The 26,816-nt window shown below is 42.4% G+C and overlaps 1 protein-coding gene across 4 annotated transcripts in view; it reads right to left on the minus strand.

Moving 5' to 3' along the window:
- Positions 1–26,816, minus strand: part of NOS1AP (nitric oxide synthase 1 adaptor protein) — a 79,891-nt gene that overhangs the window by 13,288 nt on the left and 39,787 nt on the right. For 3 of the 4 annotated variants that reach the window (XM_075182500.1, XM_075182502.1, XM_075182501.1), the window contains 5 exons: positions 23,731–23,872; positions 23,358–23,515; positions 22,299–22,448; positions 22,040–22,205; positions 21,622–21,762 (listed from right to left, as the gene is read on the minus strand). In XM_075182500.1, coding sequence (XP_075038601.1) covers positions 21,622–21,762; positions 22,040–22,205; positions 22,299–22,448; positions 23,358–23,515; positions 23,731–23,872 — 757 coding nt within the window. Of the gene's footprint in view, positions 1–20,103; positions 21,763–22,039; positions 22,206–22,298; positions 22,449–23,357; positions 23,516–23,730; positions 23,873–26,816 lie in introns of those variants that run through there. The other variant, XM_075182503.1, reaches the window with a different exon arrangement.

The following is a 26,816-nucleotide window of genomic DNA, read 5'->3' on the forward strand; positions in this document are numbered from 1 at the left end:
GAGACTCCTGAATTCCGGGTAGGTCTCCCAGGAGAGCAGGTCATGCTCCCGCATTGTGCCCACTTCCTATTGAAATGGGCAGGTTGGGGGCCTTCAAGATGCAATTCACAGCAAATTGCATAATTTTTGAATCACTGCATCATGGGGGCGGGGCCTCCTTGACGCGATTCATGGCACCCGCCTCTCACTGCACACTCAAAAAGTGGGCAAGTGTGCAGAGAGAGGCGGGGCCTTCTTAACGCAATTCATGGCACCCTCGCCTCTTACTACACACTCAAAAAGTGGGCAAGTGTGTATAAAGCCATTTCAGTAATCATTTATAATTATTGAACATAAAAGGAAGGTGCTGAAAATCTGAAGTCACCTAAGAATTACGCACCCTGTAAAAATGTACCCTGTTGCTGCTGTGAGGATCATGGAACAACATGGTAACTTCAAAAGCAAACATTTACACTACAATGTACATTATCCAATATATAATCATATATTCCTTTGCATATTCTGCAACAAAAATGTTTCTGCAGTAGGCTAAAAATATTTTTTTTAAATTTCTATTCAAAGAGGCACACATAAGGGGCGAAAAAACTACACTGGATTGATAACCAGATAAAAGCAGACTCCAGATTGCCATCATTCATATACTAATATAACATAATATAACTAATATAATGTGTTGCTTAATTGTCCACTATGCTAATTGTCTACTAAAACTGGCGTCATGTAAAAAAAAGAAGATTTAGAGAAAATAGAGAGGAAAAAAGAACAAAGTACAGAGAGAAATGTTAGAAATATAAGGTTTATTATTATTGTTAAACAAAGAAGAGGATAAGTGCACTTATTACAGACAACAAGTTTCATCTTTTCTCCCAAGAATTTCGAGCAGTTTACTGATCATTAGGTCCTTCACCACCAGAGGGCAGCATTGAGAAAATGCTTATACTAAATTCTGTACAGCAGTATATACTGTATGACACCTTGATATTTTTATAGTGGAGAAATGCATTATATGGAAACAATGCAATGTTACACCTTCCCAAAGAAAACTACTATGTCTTCTGGTGGCAGCTATGGCAAAAGTTACAACATGAAAGCAAATCAAAAATAAAAAAATGTAAAAAATAAATAAATACAAAGGGTAGCATATAGCATCCAATTTTCTGTACAGCTTAACTACATAAATAGGAATTATCACAAGATTTAACTAGGTACATGGAAACCATTTCAGTGAAATTATAGAAGATACAAATGAAAACTTAATCACAACATTCTTTAAAAGGAAAAAAGTAAAGCATAAGGTCATAAGCAATGTTACTTTAGGTAAGTTATTTATCTCACTAATACACACACACATTTATGTATAAAGTCATGGCCAAAAATATTGGCGCCTTTGCACTTTTTTTTTTATATAAAAAAAACCCCTCACAATTTCCTCTAAATATAAGTTGAAATGAACAACTATATTTGGTCTCCACAATTCTCTGTTACTATTCAGAACCTTTATTGTTAATTCTGAATTTAATACAATAGATCCCTTTAAATCAGAAACATGAAAATAAATGGCATTGATACAATTATTGACACCCTAGACTTAATATGTGGTATCACAGCCTTTGGTCAAAACAGCTGGAATCAATCGCTTCCTATGGCCATATGCAGTCTCTTCTGGCAGGTTGGCCCACTCTTCTTGAGCAAACATCTCAAGCTCTCCCAGATTTGAAGGCTGCCTTCTCCCAACAGCTGGTTTCAAATCTCTCCAAGAAGAGATTTTGTCACGGGCACTAGGAGTCTTTACCCAGGGATCACCAGATGGTAGGCTTACCAGAGCAATGTAGATGGTAATAGGGTACTCTGGTAGCTGGGTGATCACGGAACATGAAATGATGGCCGATGAGATGCTCAGGAAAGTCTATGACTAGCAACACTGGTAATAATGAGGTAATGATACACAAGGAACTGTATGGACAAGGGTACGTGAAGGTAGTCAGTGGTCTGCGATAGCAAGTTGTACCACTGCTATAGTGAGGAGGAATGTCCAACAGAAACAAGGAGGTGATGAGAGTCAGCGGTCTGCGGGTAGCAAGTTGTACCGCTGTCTGAGTGAAGGAATGGAATCCAAGTGGAGGTATCCAGGTAGTCAGTGGTCTGCGGTAGCAAGTTGTACCACTGCTATATATATGTGAGGAGGTGCACGGGGGAAGACTGCAACACAGGATATACACAGGCACCTTATACACGATCCACAGTAATATGCACAATACAGGTATATATATACGTAAATGACTGATCAGGTCTGCAATCTAGAAAGTCTCTTGAAGTAGTCCAGCACAATGATAACACAGTCAATGATGGCAATAGACTCAGCGGATAGCAGACTCCAGAGAGAACCAAACACAGTCCAGCAAGATATGCAATACACAGCACAGTCAATGAGAAGTATGCATACCGTGGTTCAGCAGTAGCAGTCAGATGGGATTGCAGAGGTACCTGAGCGGCTGGAGACCGACTGGATAGGAAGTCCCTGGATAGGAGAAGCAGCGGTCTAGCAGGTGCAGCGCACAGGTGAGTAGACCAACAGGGACACGAATCCACAGGAGCCAGCAACACGTGGAACTGGACTCATAGGAAACCCAGGAGAATGGAGATGATCCAGCAGAGGGTAGTAGAAGAGATACAAATCCAATGCTGACAGGAGGGTAGAGGCCAGTGGAACACGTGAAGGCGTGGAGAGTGGATCAGCAGGAGATGGACGATAGCGCTGACCACAGCGGCAGGACTCAGCGGCACACGGAGGTAACCAGTAGCAACCACAGGAACCAACAGCGATGGGAAACAGGAGTGCAGCGCAGGACAGGAGCTGTAGATCACGAAGTGTAGCAGATGGTAATGAAAAGCGGCAGTCTCGAGGAAGTCACAGCAAAGATGAGAAGAGAGTGTAGTGCACGGAGGCAGCGGATAGTAATCAGCTGGCAGTCACGATGTTGAACACAGGCGAGTTGCAAGCAGGAGACTGTAGTGCACAGAGGCAGAGGATAGTAGTCAGCTGGCAGTCACGATGTTGAACACAGGCGAGTTGCAAGCAGGAGACTGTAGTGCACAGAGGCAGCGGATAGTAGTCAGCTGGCAGTCACGATGTTGAACACAGGCGAGTTGCAAGCAGGAGACTGTAGTGCACGGAGGCAGCGGATAGAAATCAGCAAACAGACTTGATGAGAAGCAGGTGAGTGGGGTAAAAGCTGGAGTGCACGGAGGCAGCGGATAGCAATGAGTAAACAGTCACATAGATATAAAATAACGTTGAAGTGGTGTAGAAGACTGTAGTGCACGGAGGCAGCGGATAGGAATCAGCAAACAGTCATGATGACACAGATGATGGTAGAAGTGGTATGGAACCACAGTAGTAGAAGTGGTTTGGAAACCACAGGAATCAGCAGCACTGAATACACAAGTAATACAGGAACACCTTCAGAGACTCATGAGGAATGAGACTCCAAGATCAGGCAACGTGGTAGTGACCACAGGTGCTTAATATAGGGAGGTTGCCTGATCTGCCAATTAAGTTAAAGGGGTATACACTGAAGTATAGAAAAGGGCTGCGCATGCGCAGACCCTCAGGATGGTGGACGGCCACGGTTCCTAAATGTCCGGGAAGAGGCACTCACGGTCCGGTGAGTGACAGTACCCCCCCTTTTAAAGGTGGGCACAGAACGCCTGGAACCGGGCTTGTCCGGATTTTTAGAGTAAAACTTCTTCAAAAGGGCAGGAGCATTAAGATCTTCAGCTTTGATCCAAGAGCGCTCCTCAGGACCAAAGCCCTTCCAATGAACGAGGAAGTGGAGGACTCCTCGCGAAATTTTTGCATCTAGTACCTCGGTAATCTCAAAATCCTCCTCCTGATGGACTTGAACAGGCTGCGGAGCTGAGGGAGGAGTTGAAAAACGGTTGATAATAAGAGGTTTGAGCAAAGATACATGGAAGGCATTAGAAATCCGAAGACTCTTAGGAAGAAGGAGTTTCACACATACTGGATTGATAACTTGAATGATCCTATATGGACCAATAAAACGAGGGGCGAATTTCATGGATGGAACCTTCAAACGAATATTTTTTGTGGATAACCAGACACGATCTCCAATTTTTAGTGGTGGAATAGCCCGCCTCTTCTTATCAGCGAAAGATTTATATTTGACAGATGTCTTCTTTAAACAGGTTCTAACCTGAGACCAGATATTTTTAAAGGTCTGACAAACAGTCTCCACCGCAGGAACTTGGGTGGGCGGGAGGGCAGGAAATTCCGGAAAAGACGGATGGTGACCGTAGACCACAAAGAATGGAGTTTTGGATGATGACTCATGGTACATGTTGTTATGGGCGAACTCAGCCCAAGGGAGTAACTCTACCCAGTTGTCTTGATTGGCTGATGAAAATATCCTTATAAAAGTCTCAAGATCTTGATTGACACGTTCGGTTTGTCCATTGGATTGTGGATGGTAAGAAGATGAGAGTGCTAATCGTATGCCCAAGGTTTTACAAAGGGCTCGCCAGAATCTGGACACGAATTGTACTCCTCTATCAGACACAATCTCAGATGGACATCCATGGATACGGAAGATCTCTTTAATGAAATGTTCAGCCAGGATAGACGAGGAAGGCAAACCAGACAGAGGGATGAAATGAGCCATCTTCGAAAATCTGTCCACTACCACCCAAATAGTGTTATGGTTCTTACTAGGTGGTAAGTCAGTAACGAAATCCATACTAATATGGGTCCATGGTTTGGACGGAATGGGTAGTGGTCGCAGCAACCCTGCTGGGGTTCTGCGGGAGGATTTGAATTGCGAACATAATTCACAGGAAGCAATGAACTCTTTGACGTCTCTCCTCATTGAAGGCCACCAGTAACTTCGAGAAAGGATCTCAAAAGTCTTGTGTTCACCGGCGTGTCCAGAAAAACGAGAGGCATGGAACCACGAAAGGATTTTCCTCCTTAGAGTAGGAGGCACGAGGGTCTTCCCAAATGGTAGCGTTTTGGTGGATGAAGCAGCCAGTGAGATACATTTGGGGTCTAGAATGGTATGGTTGGAAACCTCTTCTATATCAGAGGACGTAACAAAGGCTCTAGATAAGGCATCAGCTTTTTTGTTCTTGGCAGCTGGTTTGAAGGTAATTATTAATTCAAAACGGGAAAAGAAAAGAGACCATCTTGCTTGACGAGGGTTCAAGCATTGGGCAGACTGGAGATATGACAAGTTCTTATGATCCGTGAAGATCGTCACCGGATGGCGAGCTCCCTCCAACAAGTATCTCCATTCCTCTAATGCGGCTTTGATAGCCAGTAATTCCTTGTCTCCGATGGTATAATTCTTCTCTGCGGGTAGGAGACCCCGAGAATAGAAGGCACAAGGGTGGAATTTTTGCTGTTCCGAGCGTTGGGAGAGGATAGCTCCTAAGCCCACATTAGAGGCATCTACTTCTAGAAAAAAAGGGAGTGTCACATCAGGCTGACGAAGGATTGGAGCCGAAGAGAAGGACTCTTTTAATGTTTGAAAGGCTTGAATAGCCTCAGTAGACCATTGCTTAGGATTAGCCCCTTTACGAGTCAGGGCCACAATAGGAGATGCAATGGAAGAAAAGTCTTGAATGAAGCGTCTATAGTAATTGGCAAAACCTAAAAAACGCTGGATGGCACGAAGAGTAGTTGGCTGGGGCCAATGTAGTACAGCATTTACTTTGTCAGGATCCATCTTCAGACCAACTCCGGAAACAATATACCCCAAGAATGGAATCTGGGGTAATTCGAATGAACATTTTTCTAATTTACAGAACAATGAATTTTTCCGTAGCCTGGAGAGGACTTCTGCCACATGTTGGTGGTGAGAAGGCAGGTCCTGTGAAAAAATCAATATGTCGTCCAGGTAGACGACGACACATACATATAATAAGTCCCGAAAAATCTCATTGATGAAGCCCTGAAAAACAGCGGGGGCATTACATAGCCCGAAAGGCATTACCAGATATTCGTAATGCCCGTCTCTGGTGTTAAACGCCGTCTTCCATTCGTCACCGGAACGGATTCTGATTAAATTGTAAGCACCACGAAGATCCAACTTAGTAAAAATACGGGCTCCCTTGATGCGGTCAAATAGCTCAGTGATCAACGGAATGGGATACCGGTTCTTGATAGTAATGGCATTGAGTCCACGAAAATCTATACAAGGGCGTAATGATCCATCCTTCTTTTTGACAAAGAAGAACCCAGCTCCAGCGGGCGAGGTGGAAGGTCGAATGAACCCACGCTGGAGGTTCTCCCGTATATATTCAGATGTAGCTTGAGTTTCAGGTAACGAGAGTGGATAGACCCGGCCTCTGGGAGGAGTCTTGCCAGGAAGAAGATCAATCGGACAATCCCAAGAACGATGAGGAGGAAGACGTTCAGACTGAGCTTTATCAAAAACATCGGTAAATGAAGCATATTGAGGAGGGAGTCCCGGTGAAATAGCTGAAATGGAAGCTTGCTGTACCTTGAGAGGAATGACTTGGGAAAGGCAATGATGGTGACATTCAGGCCCCCAAGACGTGACTTGAGGGGTGCGCCAGTCAATCTGGGGAGAGTGACACTGAAGCCATGGAAGGCCTAGGACAATCGGACTTGTCGTAACAGGAAGAATTAAAAACGATATCTCTTCATGATGCAGAGCACCAATCTGAAGGGTTACTGGAGACGTACTCTGGGTGATGAGACCGTTGATGAGACGTGATCCATCGATAGCCGTCACAGTAATGGGAGTTTTTAAGGTAATCATTGGTAGAGACCATTGATTAACCAACGATTTGGAAATAAAATTTCCTGCTGCTCCGGAATCAATCAATGCCTGTGACTCAAAGGTCTTGGTAGCAAAGGAAATAGTCACATCAAAAGCGCAGACTTTAGATTTCATAGACGATGGAGAGGACTCCAGGGACCCTAACTTCACCTCTCCAGAACTAGTTAGGGCCTGGCATTTCCCGATCTCTTAGGGCAGGAGCTGAGGACATGAGTGGAATCAGCACAATAGATACAGAGTCTATTCTTGACTCTTCGTTTCCTCTCCTCAGAAGATAACTTGGAACGTCCAATCTCCATGGGAATCACAGCGGGTGACACTGGACGAAATTGAGGGTTAGAGCGAAAAGGTGCTTTAGCAGAAGTCGTTTTCTCAGCCTCTCTTTCACGAAATCTCATATCAACACGATGGCATAGAGAGATCAAATCTTCAAGTGACGAAGGAAGCTCTTGGGTAGTCAGTGCATCTTTAATTTTATCGGAAAGCCCCTGCCAGAAGGCGGCAACTAGGGCTTCAGTGTTCCACTGAAGTTCAGAGGCTAAGATCCTAAATTGAATGACGTACTGGCCTACAGTATGAGATCCTTGTCGCAGACGGAGGATGCTGGAAGCAGCGGAGGTCACACGACCTGGTTCATCGAACACACTTCGGAATGTAGAAATGAATTTGGCACTATCTTGTAATATTGGATCGTTCCTCTCCCACAGAGGGGAGGCCCAAGCCAGGGCTTGTCCTGAAAACAAAGAGATAAGATAGGCCACTCTGGAACGATGGGTAGAAAAATTTTGAGGTTGGAGCTCAAAATGGACCGAACATTGGTTAAGGAAACCCCTACAAGTTTTGGGGTCTCCATCGTACTTTGACGGAGTAGGCAGGTGAAGCGTGGAAGCTATAGACACCTGGGATGGCAATGGGGAAACGGAGGAAAGCACAGGAGCTTCAGTAGTAGCTGTCACAGTCTGTCCAGATGTTCCTTGGGAGGTTAATGACTGATAACACTGAAGTAACAGCTGTTGGCGGGCATCCTGTTGCTCCACACGGCTAACCAGATGTTGCAGCATCTCTTTGGCGGTAGGTTCCACATCTGGGTCTGTCATGGCCTGATCTTACTGTCACGGGCACTAGGAGTCTTTACCCAGGGATCACCAGATGGTAGGCTTACCAGAGCAATGTAGATGGTAATAGGGTACTCTGGTAGCTGGGTGATCACGGAACATGAAATGATGGCCGATGAGATGCTCAGGAAAGTCTATGACTAGCAACACTGGTAATAATGAGGTAATGATACACAAGGAACTGTATGGACAAGGGCACGTGAAGGTAGTCAGTGGTCTGCGATAGCAAGTTGTACCACTGCTATAGTGAGGAGGAATGTCCAACAGAAACAAGGAGGTGATGAGAGTCAGCGGTCTGCGGGTAGCAAGTTGTACCGCTGTCTGAGTGAAGGAATGGAATCCAAGTGGAGGTATCCAGGTAGTCAGTGGTCTGCGGTAGCAAGTTGTACCACTGCTATATATATGTGAGGAGGTGCACGGGGGAAGACTGCAACACAGGATATACACAGGCACCTTATACACGATCCACAGTAATATGCACAATACAGGTATATATATACGTAAATGACTGATCAGGTCTGCAATCTAGAAAGTCTCTTGAAGTAGTCCAGCACAATGATAACACAGTCAATGATGGCAATAGACTCAGCGGATAGCAGACTCCAGAGAGAACCAAACACAGTCCAGCAAGATATGCAATACACAGCACAGTCAATGAGAAGTATGCATACCGTGGTTCAGCAGTAGCAGTCAGATGGGATTGCAGAGGTACCTGAGCGGCTGGAGACCGACTGGATAGGAAGTCCCTGGATAGGAGAAGCAGCGGTCTAGCAGGTGCAGCGCACAGGTGAGTAGACCAACAGGGACACGAATCCACAGGAGCCAGCAACACGTGGAACTGGACTCATAGGAAACCCAGGAGAATGGAGATGATCCAGCAGAGGGTAGTAGAAGAGATACAAATCCAATGCTGACAGGAGGGTAGAGGCCAGTGGAACACGTGAAGGCGTGGAGAGTGGATCAGCAGGAGATGGACGATAGCGCTGACCACAGCGGCAGGACTCAGCGGCACACGGAGGTAACCAGTAGCAACCACAGGAACCAACAGCGATGGGAAACAGGAGTGCAGCGCAGGACAGGAGCTGTAGATCACGAAGTGTAGCAGATGGTAATGAAAAGCGGCAGTCTCGAGGAAGTCACAGCAAAGATGAGAAGAGAGTGTAGTGCACGGAGGCAGCGGATAGTAATCAGCTGGCAGTCACGATGTTGAACACAGGCGAGTTGCAAGCAGGAGACTGTAGTGCACAGAGGCAGAGGATAGTAGTCAGCTGGCAGTCACGATGTTGAACACAGGCGAGTTGCAAGCAGGAGACTGTAGTGCACAGAGGCAGCGGATAGTAGTCAGCTGGCAGTCACGATGTTGAACACAGGCGAGTTGCAAGCAGGAGACTGTAGTGCACGGAGGCAGCGGATAGAAATCAGCAAACAGACTTGATGAGAAGCAGGTGAGTGGGGTAAAAGCTGGAGTGCACGGAGGCAGTGGATAGCAATGAGTAAACAGTCACATAGATATAAAATAACGTTGAAGTGGTGTAGAAGACTGTAGTGCACGGAGGCAGCGGATAGGAATCAGCAAACAGTCATGATGACACAGATGATGGTAGAAGTGGTATGGAACCACAGTAGTAGAAGTGGTTTGGAAACCACAGGAATCAGCAGCACTGAATACACAAGTAATACAGGAACACCTTCAGAGACTCATGAGGAATGAGACTCCAAGATCAGGCAACGTGGTAGTGACCACAGGTGCTTAATATAGGGAGGTTGCCTGATCTGCCAATTAAGTTAAAGGGGTATACACTGAAGTATAGAAAAGGGCTGCGCATGCGCAGACCCTCAGGATGGTGGACGGCCACGGTTCCTAAATGTCCGGGAAGAGGCACTCACGGTCCGGTGAGTGACAGATTTGAAGCTGGCCACCTCAGTCCAGCATCTTGTCTTGGAACATTCCTGAAAAGCGTTTGGGGTCATTGACCTGCTGGCAGACCCGTGACCATGGACCAAAAGTCAGCTTTCTGACAATGTTGAAAATTGCGCTCCAAAATAGCCTAATAATCTCCAGATGCACACGATCAAAACACCCAGCGCCAGATTCAGCACAGAAACTCTAATACATTGCTGAACCTTCTCCTTGATTGTCGGTAGGGATGAAGGTAAATAAGGACTTTTGGTCTCATCTGTTCACAGGACATTCTCCTAGAAGTGATTTGGATTTTGCTTTCCAGGGAGGTTAGCTAGAGGTGCCATGGGTGGTCTCTGGAGGCTGATTTCTAGCCTTCAGATTATCCATGCTTGGCTACAGTCTTCCATCTGTCCTCCTAAGACAATTTTCTGTATTTCTTCCTTGTCACCATGCTTATTGCACATTTAATAAATAACTGTTATATTTACAGGCACCTGCTACTCACCACAGATGAGTTCAGTTGTCAAAGAGAATCACCTGCTTGAAATCTAATTATTTATAACTACTTTTAAAAGGTGTCAATAATTTTATCTGGCCCATTTAACGATTTCTGTTTGGAATAAGCTATGACTTAGTGGAATTACACACAAAAAAAGCAGAAAATCTATTGAGAACCAGACACATACATATGGGAACAACAAAATATTTTTTCATTTCAACACTTTTTTGGAAGAAATAGTGCATTATATAAAAAACTGCAAGGATGCCAATATGTATGGGCACTACTGCATCATATTGTCAGAAAGTGGCTCTTACCAAAAGTGTTTATTTTTGTTGGGACCAGGATCTCTATTGCTCCAAATAGAGACAAGCCACCTTATACAGAAGAACAGTAGTTAATACAGTTTTCTGCTTGAGAAATTGATGGCCATTTCAGAAAATATAGATGACCTTCTTATAAAATGACAATTTTGGCTGTAACAGCCCTATCAATCTCATCTAAAATTTAAACTTTTTTAATGTATTCTTCTCTTAAACCTGGATATATTCCATATTTCTGCACTTACATTTATGTGATATGTAAGATATATTAATTTGGTAAAATCTAGTAAATACAAATCTAAATAAAAAAAACGATAAATAAAAGTTCAGGGTGTTGTTTTGCTTAAGCTATAACCAATTGACACTATTGTCATAGTTACTGCTCGTTTAGAACATGGATGAATGATGACACAATGCAATGTTTGATGTCATAGTGCTGTGCCACTAAGGAACATGATAAAGCACCGGTGTTCAGTCACAGGCTGTTTATCATTTGAGGAGCAGAGCCAAGTAGACATGGCTCGTTGTACTTTCCTTTCCAATTGGGGACCTTTGTTTTGGAGCAGAGAGATCCCAAAACAAGAACGTGGCATTTTCCCTGTGGTATCAACAGCCAATAATCAAAGCAAAGGTAAACTTAACTATATTAAATATACATACATTTATGTTTTATATAAAATGTGAAAAGGATCAGAGGCAAAGGTGGGGGCTACCATAATGTTTGGTGGGGAAAAAAAAAACTTCAAAAGTCTAAATGATCAGACAATAAGCAATGAGTTCAACATTTCTAGTGGAAAAGGAGACTGGCCTGGGTAATACGGGACATATAGGAGCAGTAATTTACAATCTATAGGTTAGAGTTTCTCACCTCTCCTCCGTTAAGTGTCCCCAAGATCATAGGATTTACTTACTGTATTTATAACATATGTAATATTATTTATTAGTCTAGCAAGCCAATAGGCCAGATGACGTCCAGGAGCCCTGGGGTCTATTAGTGCAATCAGAAGATGACAGCTTACACAGACCAATAGTGGTTACCTGTGTCCATCATCTGACTGCAATAACCAGCATTCCTGATTGATCCAATCCATTGTCATTTTATATTTATTATTATTGGGATCACAGCCTTTTTTGGACCACACACTGCAATAATATAGACTAGGATATCACAGCATGTGTTGTGGCCAGTATCCTGAAGATATTATCACTAAAAATATATATTACTGTAGGATTCAGAAAATGGAAATGTATCAAATAAAGCAGATTAAAATATCTTCTATTATTTTGTTATTGACAAAGTTTGCTGCTTGTGTTCCAGAAATCAGTGTTTTTTAAGATATTGCCAATGTTGGCAAAGGGATAACTAAGCTGTAATATATTTTATTGCCCACTGATCTGCACTAAGCTTAACCTTATTCATCTTACAGGCAGACGCTGTTCCAGCAATGAATATCATAATATTTCATGTTGCTGCTTACGCTTTCCGCCTCCAACTGACACTTCTCAGTTATGCTATAAAAGACAGAATCACCAAAAATATAAAAATCCCAGGAATTCTCCTGATGGACCAGTTAAAAAACAAAAAGTAGAAGAAGAGCGTGATAACATCCCGATTGCCAAGGACAAGATGGAAATTAGCAGCCAAGACATCCTTAGAGTGTGTGCAGCTTTGGTGCCAGAGGGGAATGGGTATGGCTGTGCTGCCTGTTGCCACCGGTTCTTCAGCATCCTATCCCTACTAGAACATGTGCACACTGCACCCAGTCAGGGCTTTAGCTGCCAAGTGTTCTACAAAAAGTTCAAAGCCTTTTCTGAGAGAAACAGGGAGTACTAAGGAGATATGGAGAAGTATGAAATGGGAGCATGGTAGATATCAATAAAATATGAAAATAAGTATATAACTGGCTAATAAAATATATGTGAAATTACTATATTTGAACAGTATTGGTCTTGTTTTATTGGTATGTATTATATACAGTATATAATATAGAATATTTTGACAAGTGCAGGTATATACTAGCCAAGTGACGGAAAGTAGCAAATTTGAGTGGTAACAAACTTACTACTTACTTTATTAGTGTAAAATTTGTATTGCTTTCAGTATAGTAAAACTTAACTACACACTGGTGTTTGATTTTAGAATGTATTACAGGACCATGTAAAAGTGGATGTCACCTGTTTAATACATAATCATCAATATTTTTTCAATAAAGCTGTAATAAGCACGTTTTATCCACCCACATAACATGTAGGGAAACAACAAAACAGCTGTGGACAGATGAAAACTGCAGCAGAAACTAAGGTGTGAAAAACTGACATCAGGTAAACAGATTAAAAAGAAGAGAGCCCGAGCGCATAAATAAATCAAATCAATGTTTCTCCTTCAAATTAAAATGGATCCCAGATTACAAATATATACTGGACATGGGCCAAAACCAATATTTGGGACAGTTAGAAAGTGTTCAAATAACAGCTGCAAATATGACATCTATAAGCACATACTTGTCCATTTTCTCAGGAATGTCCGGGAGACTCCTGAATTCCGGGTAGGTCTCCCAGGAGAGCAGGTCATGCTCCCGCATTGTGCCCACTTGCTATTGAAATGGGCAGGTTGGGGGCCTTCATGATAAAATTCGCAGCAAATTGCATAATTTTTGAATCACTGCATCATGGGGGCGGGGCCTCCTTGACGCGATTCATGGCACCCGCCTCTCACTGCACACTCAAAAAGTGGGCAAGTGTGCAGAGAGAGGCGGGGCCTTCTTAACGCAATTCATGGCACCCTCGCCTCTTACTACACACTCAAAAATTGGGCAAGTGTGTATAAAGCCATTTCAGTAATCATTTATAATTATTGAACATAAAAGGAAGGTGCTGAAAATCTGAAGTCACCTAAGAATTACGCACCCTGTAAAAATGTACCCTGTTGCTGCTGTGAGGATTATGGAACAACATGGTAACTTCAAAAGCAAACATTTACACTACAATGTACATTATCCAATATATAATCATATATTCCTTTGCATATTCTGCAACAAAAATGTTTCTGCAGTAGGCTAAAAATATTTTTTTAAAATTTCTATTCAAAGAGGCACACATAAGGGGCCAAAAAACTACACTGGATTGATAACCAGATAAAAGCAGACTCCAGATTGCCATCATTAATATACTAATATAACATAATATAACTAATATAATGTGTTGCTTAATTGTCCACTATGCTAATTGTCTACTAAAACTGGCGTCATGTAAAAAAAAGAGGATTTAGAGAAAATAGAGAGGAAAAAAGAACAAAGTACAGAGAGAAATGTTAGAAATATAAGGTTTATTATTATTGTTAAACAAAGAAGAGGATAAGTGCACTTATTACAGACAACAAGTTTCATCTTTTCTCCCAAGAATTTCGAGCAGTTTACTGATTATTAGGTCCTTCACCACCAGAGGGCAGCATTGAGAAAATGCTTATACTAAATTCTGTACAGCATTATATACTGTATGACACCTTGATATTTTTATAGTGGAGAAATGCATTATATGGAAACAATGCAATGTTACACCTTCCCAAAGAAAACTACTATGTCTTCTGGTGGCAGCTATGGCAAAAGTTGCAACATGAAAGCAAATCAAAACTAAAAAAATGTAAAAAATAAATAAATACAAAGGGTAGCATATAGCATCCAATTTTCTGTACAGCTTAACTACATAAATAGGAATTATCACAAGATTTAACTAGGTACATGGAAACCATTTCAGTGAAATTATAGAAGATACAAATGAAAACTTAATTACAACATTCTTTAAAAGGAAAAAAGTAAAGCATAAGGTCATAAGCAATGTTACTTTAGGTAAGTTATTTAGCTCACCAATACACACACACATTTATGTATACAGTCATGGCCAAAAATATTGATGCCTTTGCACTTTTTTTTTTTTATAAAAAAAAAACCCCTCACAATTTCCTCTAAATATAAGTTGAAATAAACAACTATATTTGGTCTCCACAATTCTCTGTTACTATTCAGAACTTTTATTGTTAATTCTGAATTTAATACAATATATCTCTTTAAATCAGAAACATGAAAATAAATGGCATTGATACAATTATTGACACCCTAGACTTAATATGTGGTATCACAGCCTTTGGTCAAAACAGCTGGAATCAATCGCTTCCTATGGCCATATGCAGTCTCTTCTGGCAGGTTGGCCCACTCTTCTTGTGCAAACATCTCAAACTCTCCCAGATATGAAGGCTGCCTTCTCCCAACAGCTGGTTTCAAATCTCTCCAAGGATGTTCTATGGGATTTAGAAGCTGGCCACCTCAGTCCATCACCTTGTCTGGGAACATTCCTGAAATACTTTTGGGGTCATTGACCTGCTGGAAGACCCGTGACCATGGACCAAGAGCCAGCTTTCTGACAATGTTGAAAATTGTGCTCCAAAATAGCCTAGTAATCTCTAGATGAACATGATGAGCCCATGATCAAGACACCCAGTGCCAGATGCAGCACAGAAACTCTAAAACATTGATGAACCACCTCCTTGATTGGCGGTAGGGATGAAGGTAAATAAGGACTTTCTGCACTACCACCAAGCCCTAATTTGGTCTCATCTGTCCACAGGACATTCTCCTAGAAGTCATTTGGATTTAGCTTGCCAGGGAGGTTGGCTAGAGGTGCCATGGGTGGTCTCTGGAGGCTGATTTCTAGCCTTCAGATTATTCATGCTTGGCTACAGTCTTCCATCTGTCCTCCTAAGACAATTTTCTGTATTTCTTCCTTGTCCCCATGCTTATTGGGCATTTAATGAACAACTTTTATACTACAGGCACCTGCTACTCGCCACAGATGAGTTCAGTTGCAAAGTCAAAGATAATCACCTGCTTGAAATCTAATTATTTATAACTATTTTTAAAAGGTGTCAATAATTTTATCTGGCCCATTTAAAGATTTCTGTTTGGAATAAGCGAAGACTTTTTCTGCTTTTTTTGTGTGTAATTCCACTGAGAACCAGACACATACATATGGGAACAAAATATTTTTTAATTTCAACACTTCTGGAAGAAATAGTGCATTATATAAAAAACTGCAAGGATGCCAATATGTATGGGCACAACTGTATCATATTGTCAGAAAGTGGCTTTAGTTGCTACCTATATTATGGAATACTACTACCTCTAATTGCAGAGTAACTGTGTGTGTCTCTCCTGCAGTGAAGGCGAGTCATCATATTAACAAACAACACTGGTCAGAATGGTCCAAACAGCAATATAATATGTTCACTTATTTTCCCATTCTACATGAATAGCTTTACAAGTAAACATTCAGAGCAGCTACTGCCACCTGCTGGTGATATAGATAAGTGCCATCGGAAATACTGCACAGCAATGGGAACATTGCTTTCGCTTATCTACACTACGGAAGTGTGCTACATCCTAATTAATCCCATGATTGCACTTGTGGCCCCTATTGGAAGGCCCAGCTGGATCCCACACAATTACTTGAGCCTCAAGGCTTTTCAAGAGTCTGTGGTTCTAGCAAAGTGGCTATAGGACTGCAGTCATGTAATGTGGATATGTAATGTGTGTTTAAATTATAGAAATAAACTTGGGACTGTAGATCAGATTCATTACATCCAGAATGACCTCTGTATAAATTACAGTGCTGCTACCGCAAGACAGCCTGGGTGTTTGTACATAGCAGCCACATAGTACCAAAAACCCAATATTAATGCACAAATCTAAACGACCGACACTGACCTTAGGACAGTGTGTTTGTCATACCGATTTTTCCTCATACTAGAGTATATCTAGTCAATGACTGTAAATAAGTAAAGTGTTAAATAATGGGCTTTTTACATTAAATTAAATAAAAAAAAAATAAAAAAAATAAAATAAAATAAAAAGTGTCTACAAAAAAACCCCCCATAATATATGTGATTTGAAGATAATGCTCTGCCTAAATTAAAACTCTACATATCATTAATCAAGGGCTAGACAAATGTCTCCAAATTTTAGAAGCAGTTTTGTAAGTTAAGATTGGTGGCACCTTAAAATACAACAAACCAAAACACATGTACACTGCACAGCATTTCAACATTGCATCTTATACACTGGATTTCAACCGCTATGAAAACTACACAGAAAGAAAAAAAGAAAACCTGTTAGTATTGGTGATCGAAGAGATAAAATATAATTATTTTTTTTATTTGCCGTCCACCGCATCTGGCTTGGTGACCGCTCAATTTAAGGGGGTATTCAATTGACTGCAAGTTTTTTTTTAGACCGCGTTAAGTCATTTTAACGCTGTTTTTTTATAATTTTCGAGCGATTAACTTTACCCACGATTCAATTCCATTTTTAACGCTACTTTTTTTTCCATGAAACAGTCCAGTAGAAGGTCTATTGAAAGTATAGGGTGTGCGAGAGGCAGCCGCGTTAAAAGCTATTCAATTGTTTTTTAACGCGGTGCGTTAAACAGGCAAATATGCTGTTTTATCTCGCACCTCTTTGGGGTGTGATAAAAATAAAAAAACCTAAGAAAAGTATTTTAAATCATGTAATAATGAAAAAAAAAAAGATAAAACATGTTTATCAGTAATGCATAACATGTAAAAGTTGATTTTCTTATGAAAAAATAATGAGAAAAAAAACCCCATAAAAAAATAAATAATTAAAAACAATAATTAATTATATTTATGTATGTTTTTGGTACAAATATGAATATACTAATGTGTTTTGACATGTATAGATGATTCTATGGTAAAAAAAACAGTACAATAAAAAAATATGCGAAAGAAAGTACTGTAATGTAGATATCATCTATGTGTAATGCAATCTAATGTATGAAAATGTATGCAAATCATTTTTTGTGTGTTATACATGACGGCGTTAAAACTTCCCTAAAAACTCGCAAAGGCAATGATTAACGCATGGCGGCAGCGTTCCCTCTTTTTCAATTGAATTGCACGAGTTTTTCGCGCTGTGTTAACTAAAAACGGTCGCTATAGCAGTTAAAAACCCGGGTGATTATTTATTTTATTTTTTTTAACGCTGCAGGGGAAAAAAAAAAACAACTTGCGGTCAATTGAATACCCCCCCTAACAGTCCTATGCCACACTACTCTCTCATTCCTGCTTGGAATGTTTGAAACATCTACATGAGAAGTTTTCAGGGCAAGGTGGCATCAACATCCACATGGCTTGTTTCACCCGCAAGATAGAGTGGGAAGAGAAGTTCGGTGAGTGCCATGAGACCATTAAACGCATAGACGACCCCAGTGCATTGAGTAGAGAGCAGGAGGTATGTTTATAATTTTATCTTATTGAATTCCATCGAAAACTAAACATTTAATTTTCTGTGGAGTTATCCTTTAAATATGCAATACATATTTTAAATGGCAGTGCAGAACCATACCCATTAATAATGTGATCTACAGTGCAGTAAACATAAAGTAATGAGACATAATATACATGTGTTTCTTGAAACATCCAAACCAATGACTAATTGTTGTGCTCTGCTATATACTGGCTGCACACAAAATATTTACGTGTAAACTTGCATGGGTGGGAACTTTTGGGCCAGAGAGCTCAGCAGAATATTGCAATTACAGAAATAAGGTAGGGATCACAAATGACTCCACCCTGTGTGAGGGCAGAGCAATATTGTGACAAATATTGAATTATTAAATGTCTATCACAATAAGCCCAGCCTCACAGGGGCAGAGCCGGATTTACCGCTAGGCAACCTAGGCACCTGCCTAGGGCCTAGCGGCTCTCGGGGGGCACAGTTGGGGGGGACAGGAGCAATTTTTTTTAAAAAAAAAGAAAAAAAATTTTTTGGAGGGGGGTGCCGCGAATCGGGGAGGGGGGGGTCGGGTGCCGCGAGTCTGGGGAGGGGCCACATGGGGCTAGTGTGGTGGCTGGTCTCCTCCCTCCCTCCTCTGTGTGGCCTGCTGTGTGTCACATGGGACATGCACTACATCACAAGTGCCGTCCCATGTGTGAAGGGGATGAATACTCCACAGCTCCTACAAGGAAAAAGGTAAATTGTGGGAGGGGTGGGGTAGTATATTAAGTGTGTGTGTGCCCCCACTGCGTCCTGGTATTTTGCGTGTGTGTGTCCACTGCGTCCTGGTATTTTGCGTGTGTGTGTCCACTGCGTCCTGGTATTGTGCGTGTGTGTCCCCACTGCGTCCTGGTATTGTGCGTGTGTGTCCCCACTGCATCCTGGTATTGTGCGTGTGTGTCCCCACTGCGTCCTGGTATTGTGTGTGTGTGTGTGTGTGTGTGTGTGTCCCCACTGTGTCCATGTATTGTGTGTGTTTCCCCACTGCGTCCGTGTATTATGTGTGTGTGTCCGCACTGCGTCCGTGTATTATGTGTGTGTGTCCCCACTGCGTCCGTGTATTATGTGTGTGTGTCCCCACTGCGTCCGTGTATTATGTGTGTGTGTGTCCCCACTGCGTCCGTGTATTATGTGTGTGTGTCCCCACTGCGTCCGTGTATTATGTGTGTGTGTCCCCACTGCGTCCGTGTATTATGTGTGTGTGTCCCCACTGCGTCCGTGTAGTTTGCGTGTGTGAGGGGCCACTGCGTGTGTGTATTATGTGTGTGTGAGGGGCCACTGTGTGTGTGTGTGAGGGGTCACTGTGTGTGTGAAGGGGGGGGGGGGGGGCCCCAAACCGATATCTTGCCTAGGGCCCCATGAGGTGTAAATCCGGCTCTGCACAGGGGTGCTGCTCATTTCTGTGATGCCAAATCATGTCATGGCTTGTTAAGTGTAACATTATGCAGAAATCTCCAGGTCAGAAGTTCCCACCTGTACGAAACTAGCTATGTGTGGGTCGGATAAAATTTGCACCCTGCCCTAATCCATCACATCATACTCAGCACTCTGACTAACTTGTGGCTATTGCCACTTTTCTGACCTACACCCAATACGCATGGATAGAGATGTCAGGGACACTGTTGATAACCAAATTAGGAGGAATAGATTACTAAATATTAATATCATCTGACCTGACTTCACCATTAATTTACACAATCCCTACTTTGTCCAACATGCAGATTAGATCTATCACTCAACATAATAAGATGTCTGCAGCCAATTCTACCTGACTCCTAAATTCTCTGGATTTCAGGCTAATACTCACATCACTATGCACACAGGGCAACTTATAGTAGACTTAAAAATGTATGTGTAGCTTTTAAACAGACTCCCACATATATTTGTTTAGTTTTTAAATAATAAAATGTTTCTCTATTTATCTGGGTTTATTGTCTGTCTCTTAATTAAATACATCCAGGGACCACGTGCATTTTTTACAGTTGTAGAGATGTTGTACTTTATAAATACACTTTAAGAACGGACTCTCTCAATACCACTACACCCAAGCTAATTTACACACAGAAGAGGATTAAAATAATGGGTCAAAATTTCATACATACATTGCTACTAACAGAGTCTTTTATTTACTTACCTCAATCCTGTGACCTAAAATTGACATTACAAATATCTAACCACCTACTAAGCATTCAAAGTGTGCACCCTCTGCAACATAGTTATTTTATAACATGCAGAACAGGTTAGGTTCCAATTACAGTTATGGTTATGTAAAGCCTTTCTAGAGAACTTCAAGGTGTGAGCAGTGTGTTTATTCTTGAGAACTAAAGGTAAAGCTGCATCCCAGTAGTGGGGATAACAGGGAAAGACGATTCTGGCAAAATGTAGCATTTGCAGTCGCCCCTTGTGGTTACGGTGTATGTATCCATTAATTACCAAGTGGGGAGTTAAACGAGCGGGGTGGAGAGGTAATGGAATACCTTTCTTTACCGGCCCATTGTCACCAATGGCTATAGGATGCCGTTGTAATAGTTGGCCACCTGAAGACGTCTGTTTTAGTACAGTGCCCATACTTTATTTAAAGGTTACTTAACTACTGTATTTTATTGAAAAAAAATATCTGTATATATACGATTTTATTTCAGTTTGTGCAATGTAAGGTAACATTTGTTGGTTGTGATGTAAGGCATGGTGTTAGGGGGTCCCCACAATTTTTTTTGTTTTCCGCTTAGGGATCTTGATGGATTCTATTCATCAACTTTAAAGGTGAAATATACTAAATTTAAAGTTGTTTTCAAACTGCATATTCATTGCACAGATCTTTTCCATTAGTCTTAAAAGACATGTCCACCTTTGTGTAGGGATTTTTTATTTATGTTTCCAACTTACGCACCCTACTTATCTAAAATTGTTCTCTAGATACACTCTCTATTGGGGTGTATCTAATATCACCAGAAAGGTCTGATCGTATGGCACTCAGCCAAGCCACTGCAGGATACATGGCATAGATACTAACCTTCCTGTTCAACATCTAAACAGCTCTAATCAGAAGTGGATAGGGATCAGTAATCATTTTGAGCTCATATACATTGCAATATATGACCAATAGTCTAATCACACAATCAATAGTTTGAACCAAAGACTTCCTATAGAACTGACAGAGTACTGTGAAAACATACATCGGCCACAATATCACCAATATGTACAAATCCTTCCTTTATAAAATACACATGGTACACAAATTTCACCAAACAGTGCTGATAGCACAAATGGGGTATAAATACAACAAACTCTCCTGGTACCACAAATACATAACTTAATAAATAAAATTCCCAGTTTTCTCATTCCAAAATATCCTCCCCTTGTATACGATCACACAGCAATCTCATCCTCCAGGCTGTCCCCCAGCATGTCCCTGTGCAAGACATGGGCCAGCCTGCCACCCTCATCCTGCCAGGATTCCCTCTCTTCACTCTCATCGGTGTTCGATTCATATTCGGACGCAATGCCAGATTCCCTAAACCTATACAGCTCAAGGCTGCCCAGCAGTTCACCTGCCCCATCCCCCTCGCCTGGGATAAAGCGATAACACTGCACCTTCACCAGGCAGTCTGTCCTACCTAACGGGCTGCCCAGCTGGAAGGAAGGATCGGGATCAGTCAGTGGGGGGAGATCTTCCGGTTGTGGCGTTGAAGGGTCACAAAGCACTGGTAGGACACTGGAACGGAAGGTAATTTCCAAGAGGCTGTCCTGAGATCCCACTGCAAAGATTCAGGAATATTATTACTTCAGTAACCAATGAACATAACACGCTCAGCCATTATAGCACCCAGTCCTCCCAAGATCAGCACTCATGAAGAGACATGCAATCATAGTACTAGCAAAAGGCACAATATTGTACTGGTAATCTGAATAAATCAAATAAAACCCAATTATTATTATTTGGGTGTTTGTATTTTTACTTTATAGGACATTAGAAACTTCCCAAAATGGACCTTTGTAGAGAATACAACTATAAACCTCACTGAAAAAACTTACTGCCATTCTTTCCAGACAACTTGAACTCCAGCTCCTGCACCTGTTTGACCAGCAGGGAGATGTGCTGCAGCAAGTCCTTGTTCTGCAAGAGCAGCTGGTGCACTCTGGCCTGAGACTCCAGCCTGGCAGCAGCTTCTGCAGACAATTGGTCCTTAAGCAAATGGACCTGTGATAAACATAAGAGGCATAATAAATGTTCACTACAGTGCGCAGGGCATGGGGGTAGGTACCAAACACTAATACCCCTCCCTTATCTCACCTGAGCCACAGCCACTTGTGTCTGCTGCTGTTGCTGCTGCAGCTGCTGTTGAAGGAGCTGTATTTGATGGTGAATGGAGAGTGGAGTTCCAGGGGCTACTTGGCTACCTGAGGGGAGCAACATTTTGGGCGAGGCGGATAGGACTTGTTCCTGGAGAAAAGAAAATACAGCTTAGTGAACATAGAGGGTACAAGATCTGGAACTCCGGTTCTCTTTCAAGCATCATGGGAGTTATAATGCATCATCATCTAGTGCTGAAGATTGTTCATGCATCGTATACACTTATATACAATATACAGGACTCCTTCAGATGTAACAGAGTCATTTACAACAGTGTATTTTCCTTTGTGTTGGTCTTTCAACTTTAAAATGGCCACTTTGCACATGAAGGGGACTGCTTTGTAGGCACAAGCAGAATTAATCTGTGGTATAGATGGATTTCTGGTATAACTAGGGAAGCACAGCACAAGTCTACAATAAAATGGCAGTCCTACAAGCTTGATATTTAAATGAGCCAAAGTGCAGATGATTTGTCCAGCTCTGCGGTGTGCCATTCATTCATTCATTCAGAGAGTTTTCAGAACACAAACAGGCTGGATTTTTACTTTGATTTTTAAATGGAGAACTGCGCTCACCAATAGGCACAAAGAAGACAAAAAGTACTGCACAATGGAGAGCAATGTAGTTAAAAGTTTAAAGCCAGAAACCTTTCACATGAATGAGAAACAGACTCTTTGTTCTCCTACTCCTCTGAGTAATAATAATGAGGGTGAAACAAGCAGAAAAAAGGACTGTACTTTGGTAAAGGTTCCAAAACAATAGGAGGGTGAGGTGGTCCGTAGGAACAATGGTAGGCAGTGCTTAGAGATTGGCTTTGCGTCTTGAGTGCAAACAATGTATGTAGGGATGTCAAAGGGTCAGAATCCCATACACAGCTCAAAAGTAGGCCCAAAAAAAGAAAATGTGCACAATTAGGCACACATTTTTGCATTGCAATAATGTGCCCTAAATGTCCATCAAGATTTGCCCAGTATACCTAACCAGGAATTCTGCATGTACCTTCTTTTCATCAGTGCAGTCACTCTCTCGATTCACAGCATCCAAATCAGTAACGCCGCGGCTAAATGTAGTACCCTGGTCTCCTGGCAGAGGGCTGTCCAGAGCATCAATATCTGTCTCATCAGCATTGTGGTCCACACTGGCAACTATATGCGTCACTGATGGATAGTGAGAAGGGCAAGAGAAATAGTACCATGAAATGGGATACAGGAAAATAAAATAAAGAAAACCAGCAAGTGTCACGTTTACCAACCCAGCAGAACACATGACATGTAATGGCTACAGAGAATTAGAAGAGTTAATGATGAGTTTGTATTGAGAGCCTTATTACAGTGTGTTTAGGCTGAGCCACGACTGTATCCCCATCACATACCTGGAACACCGGAGTCATCATTACTCTTCTCACTCTCATCATCCTCTCGTCCATCCCCACCCTGCTCTGTGTGCTGCAAACTCAGCTTGTGACAAACCTCAAATGCTTGTCCAACAGTCCGCACTACTCGCATGGCTTGGCTCTACAAAGGAGAATGTGATATAATACATACCGGTACCTTATCATAATGCAGTTTACCACATCAAGAAAACTAGTTTACACAACAATATAATGAAGGCCACACTCTAACTGCACAACCAAACAAGGTTTCTGAGCTATGAAAGGTTTGCCATTTTGCTGCACATTGTCTGAAAAGTACATTTCTCCTGATAAGTACATAGTTTAACACAAAAACATAGTTCAACACAAGGAAGTAGGAAAGCAAAGTATATTTTACCGTGGTGGTGAGATGCTATAAAACATTGTGATTTATTTTTGTTCTGTTTTTAATCTACTGTAAAATATAACCTTGTTGTTTTAAGAAGTCTCTAACACTGTATTAATAATCTGTAGTACTCATCATCATCATCACCATTTATTTATATAGCGCCACTAATTCCGCAGCGCTGTACAGAGAACTCACTCACATCAGTCCCTGCCCCATTGGGGCTTACAGTCTAAATTCCTTAACACACACACAGACAGACACACAGACTAGGGTCAATTTGTTAGCAGCCAATTAACCTACCAGTATGTTTTTTTGGAGTGTGGGAGGAAACCCACGCAAACACGGGGAGAACATACAAACTCCACACAGATAAGGCCATGGTCGGGAATTGAACTCATGACCCCAGTGCTGTAAGACAGAAGTGCTAACCACTTAGCCACTGTGCTATATGCCATTATTATGTATTCCCATACAGTTTAGGTACATGGAAGAATGTGTTCCACGATTAATAACACCATCCAGGGCACATCATCATCATCAGCTATTTATATAGCTGCACTAATTCTGCAGCGCTGTACAGAGAAGAGAGAGAGATGAAGAGAGAGAGAGACACACAATTTGAAAGCAGCCAATTAACCTACTTCTATGTTTTTGAAATGTGAGAGGAAAAACCGGAGCACCCAGAGGAAACCCAGATAAGGCCATGGTCGGAAATCAAACTCATGACCCCCGTGCTGTGAGGCAGAAGTGCTAACCACTAAGCCACTGTGCAGCCCATGCACATCATGAGCTATGTACGCACTTGTGAAACATACCGTATATACTCGAGTATAAGCCGACTTTTTCAGCACATTTTTTATGCTGAAAAAGCCTCCCCCTACTCAAGTGAGTCCCTGTTCTCCGGTCCCTCAGCTCTTAACTTCCGCAGTGAAACGCATGTGCGTTCCAGTGACAGGAAGTTCAGCATTTGGAACACAAACTTGTGTTCCAAATGCTGAACTTCCTGTTAGTGGAACGCACACTGCGGAAGTTAAGGGCTGAAGAAAATCCCTCCCTCCCTACCAGGCACAGAGTAGTAAACACAGGGACACCCCTCCAGAGCTCCTCGTCAATGAGAAAGAGATGCAAGATGTGTGTACTGTCCTAAAGACAGCCTAGTAGGAGACAGCGCAGTACCTGGGGTGAGCAGTTTATCTAGAGACATTTTGGGAGCCTGAGTTTATTAAAAGAAGCAAGTCATTTCCCACCCTAGGCTTATACTCGGGTCAATAAGTTTTCCCAGTTTTTTGTGGTAAAATTAGGTGCCTCGGCTTATATTCGGGTCGGCATATACTCGAGTATAAAGGGTACATTCCAGGGTGAATACAGCTGTGCTAGATACGAGCGATTTGCTCATCTGGAAGCCCAGACTGCGGATCTAAAGGAGCATCTGGCATCACTAGGTAACTGGGTCACAGTAAATCCCCAATAAATTCTGCAAATTGGTCCGATAATGGGGATATTAGTTTAGGAGAAGCATTGTTGCAGTAGGACACCTACACTACCAATCAGGAGAATGACTGCTCTAGTAAAGATAGACAAAGCAGTATAGTGACGGAAGACAGCTGCAGGGAGATTTCATTATCAGGAGGCCAGGATAATCTGTCAACTAGAACGTGAATGCCCTACAGTTTGCCGTCTCCTGGGAAAGGGGGTGCTCAAGTTTAGCATATTGTGGATAGAGTTGATAGATTTTCGGGAGAAGTTGAATAAAACCCAAAAGGCCAGGGTAAATATAGGTACTAACGACAGACATAAAAGAGATATATGTCCTCAATTAAGAATAATAGTAAGACTAAAAATAGATACATCATCATCATTTATTTATATAGCGCCACTGATTCCGCAGCGCTGTACAGAGAACTCCCTCACATCAGTCCCTGCCCCATTGGAGCTTACAGTCTAAATTCCCTAACATACACACACACACACACACACACACACACAGACAGACACACAGACTAGGGCCAATTTGTTAGCAGCCAATTAAGCTATGTTTTGGGAGTGTGGGAGGAAATCGGAGCACCTGGAGGTAAGCCACGCAAACACAGGGAGAACATATAGACTCCTCACAGAAAAGGCCATGGACGGGAATTGAACTCATGACCCCCGCACTGTGAGGCAGAAGTGCTAACCACTTAGCCACTATGCTCTCCCCTTCCTGCTCACAATTTTTTTTTACTTCAATCTGGCAGACCATAGACTCACTTACCAGGGGAGGGCCGGCAAATTTTAGCCCGGGGGGCAAGACTCGACTCAGCAGCCTATTAGAAACATTTTGAAGGAAAGAAATGCAGGTAACCCAGTGACTCGGCCCAAGATAGCCCACCAGGCCCGGCGCTCCCATTAGGCAACCTTAGGCAGTTGCCTAGGGCGCCGGGACCTGCAGGGCGCCGCTGCCACTGACTAGATTTTCAAATCTAGTCAGCGGAGAGAAGTGGGAGAGAGGTGCACCGCCGCTGTTTTTTCAACTTCCGCCGCCACTTGCAATTAATTTCGATGCGCCCGGGCTGCCCGGCGCATCGCTCGCCTGATCACTGGCGTCAGTGATCAGGTGACAGGTCTTTACCCGGCGGCGCCTGTGCTGCTGCTGCTCCCCCTTCCCTCCCAGCATGCATCGCTCCGCCTCCTGTGTGAAGAAGGTGAGGAGCAGCCATAG

This window comes from Mixophyes fleayi, chromosome 8 (genome assembly GCF_038048845.1).
Source record: "Mixophyes fleayi isolate aMixFle1 chromosome 8, aMixFle1.hap1, whole genome shotgun sequence".
Classification (NCBI taxonomy): Eukaryota; Metazoa; Chordata; class Amphibia; order Anura; family Limnodynastidae; genus Mixophyes; species Mixophyes fleayi.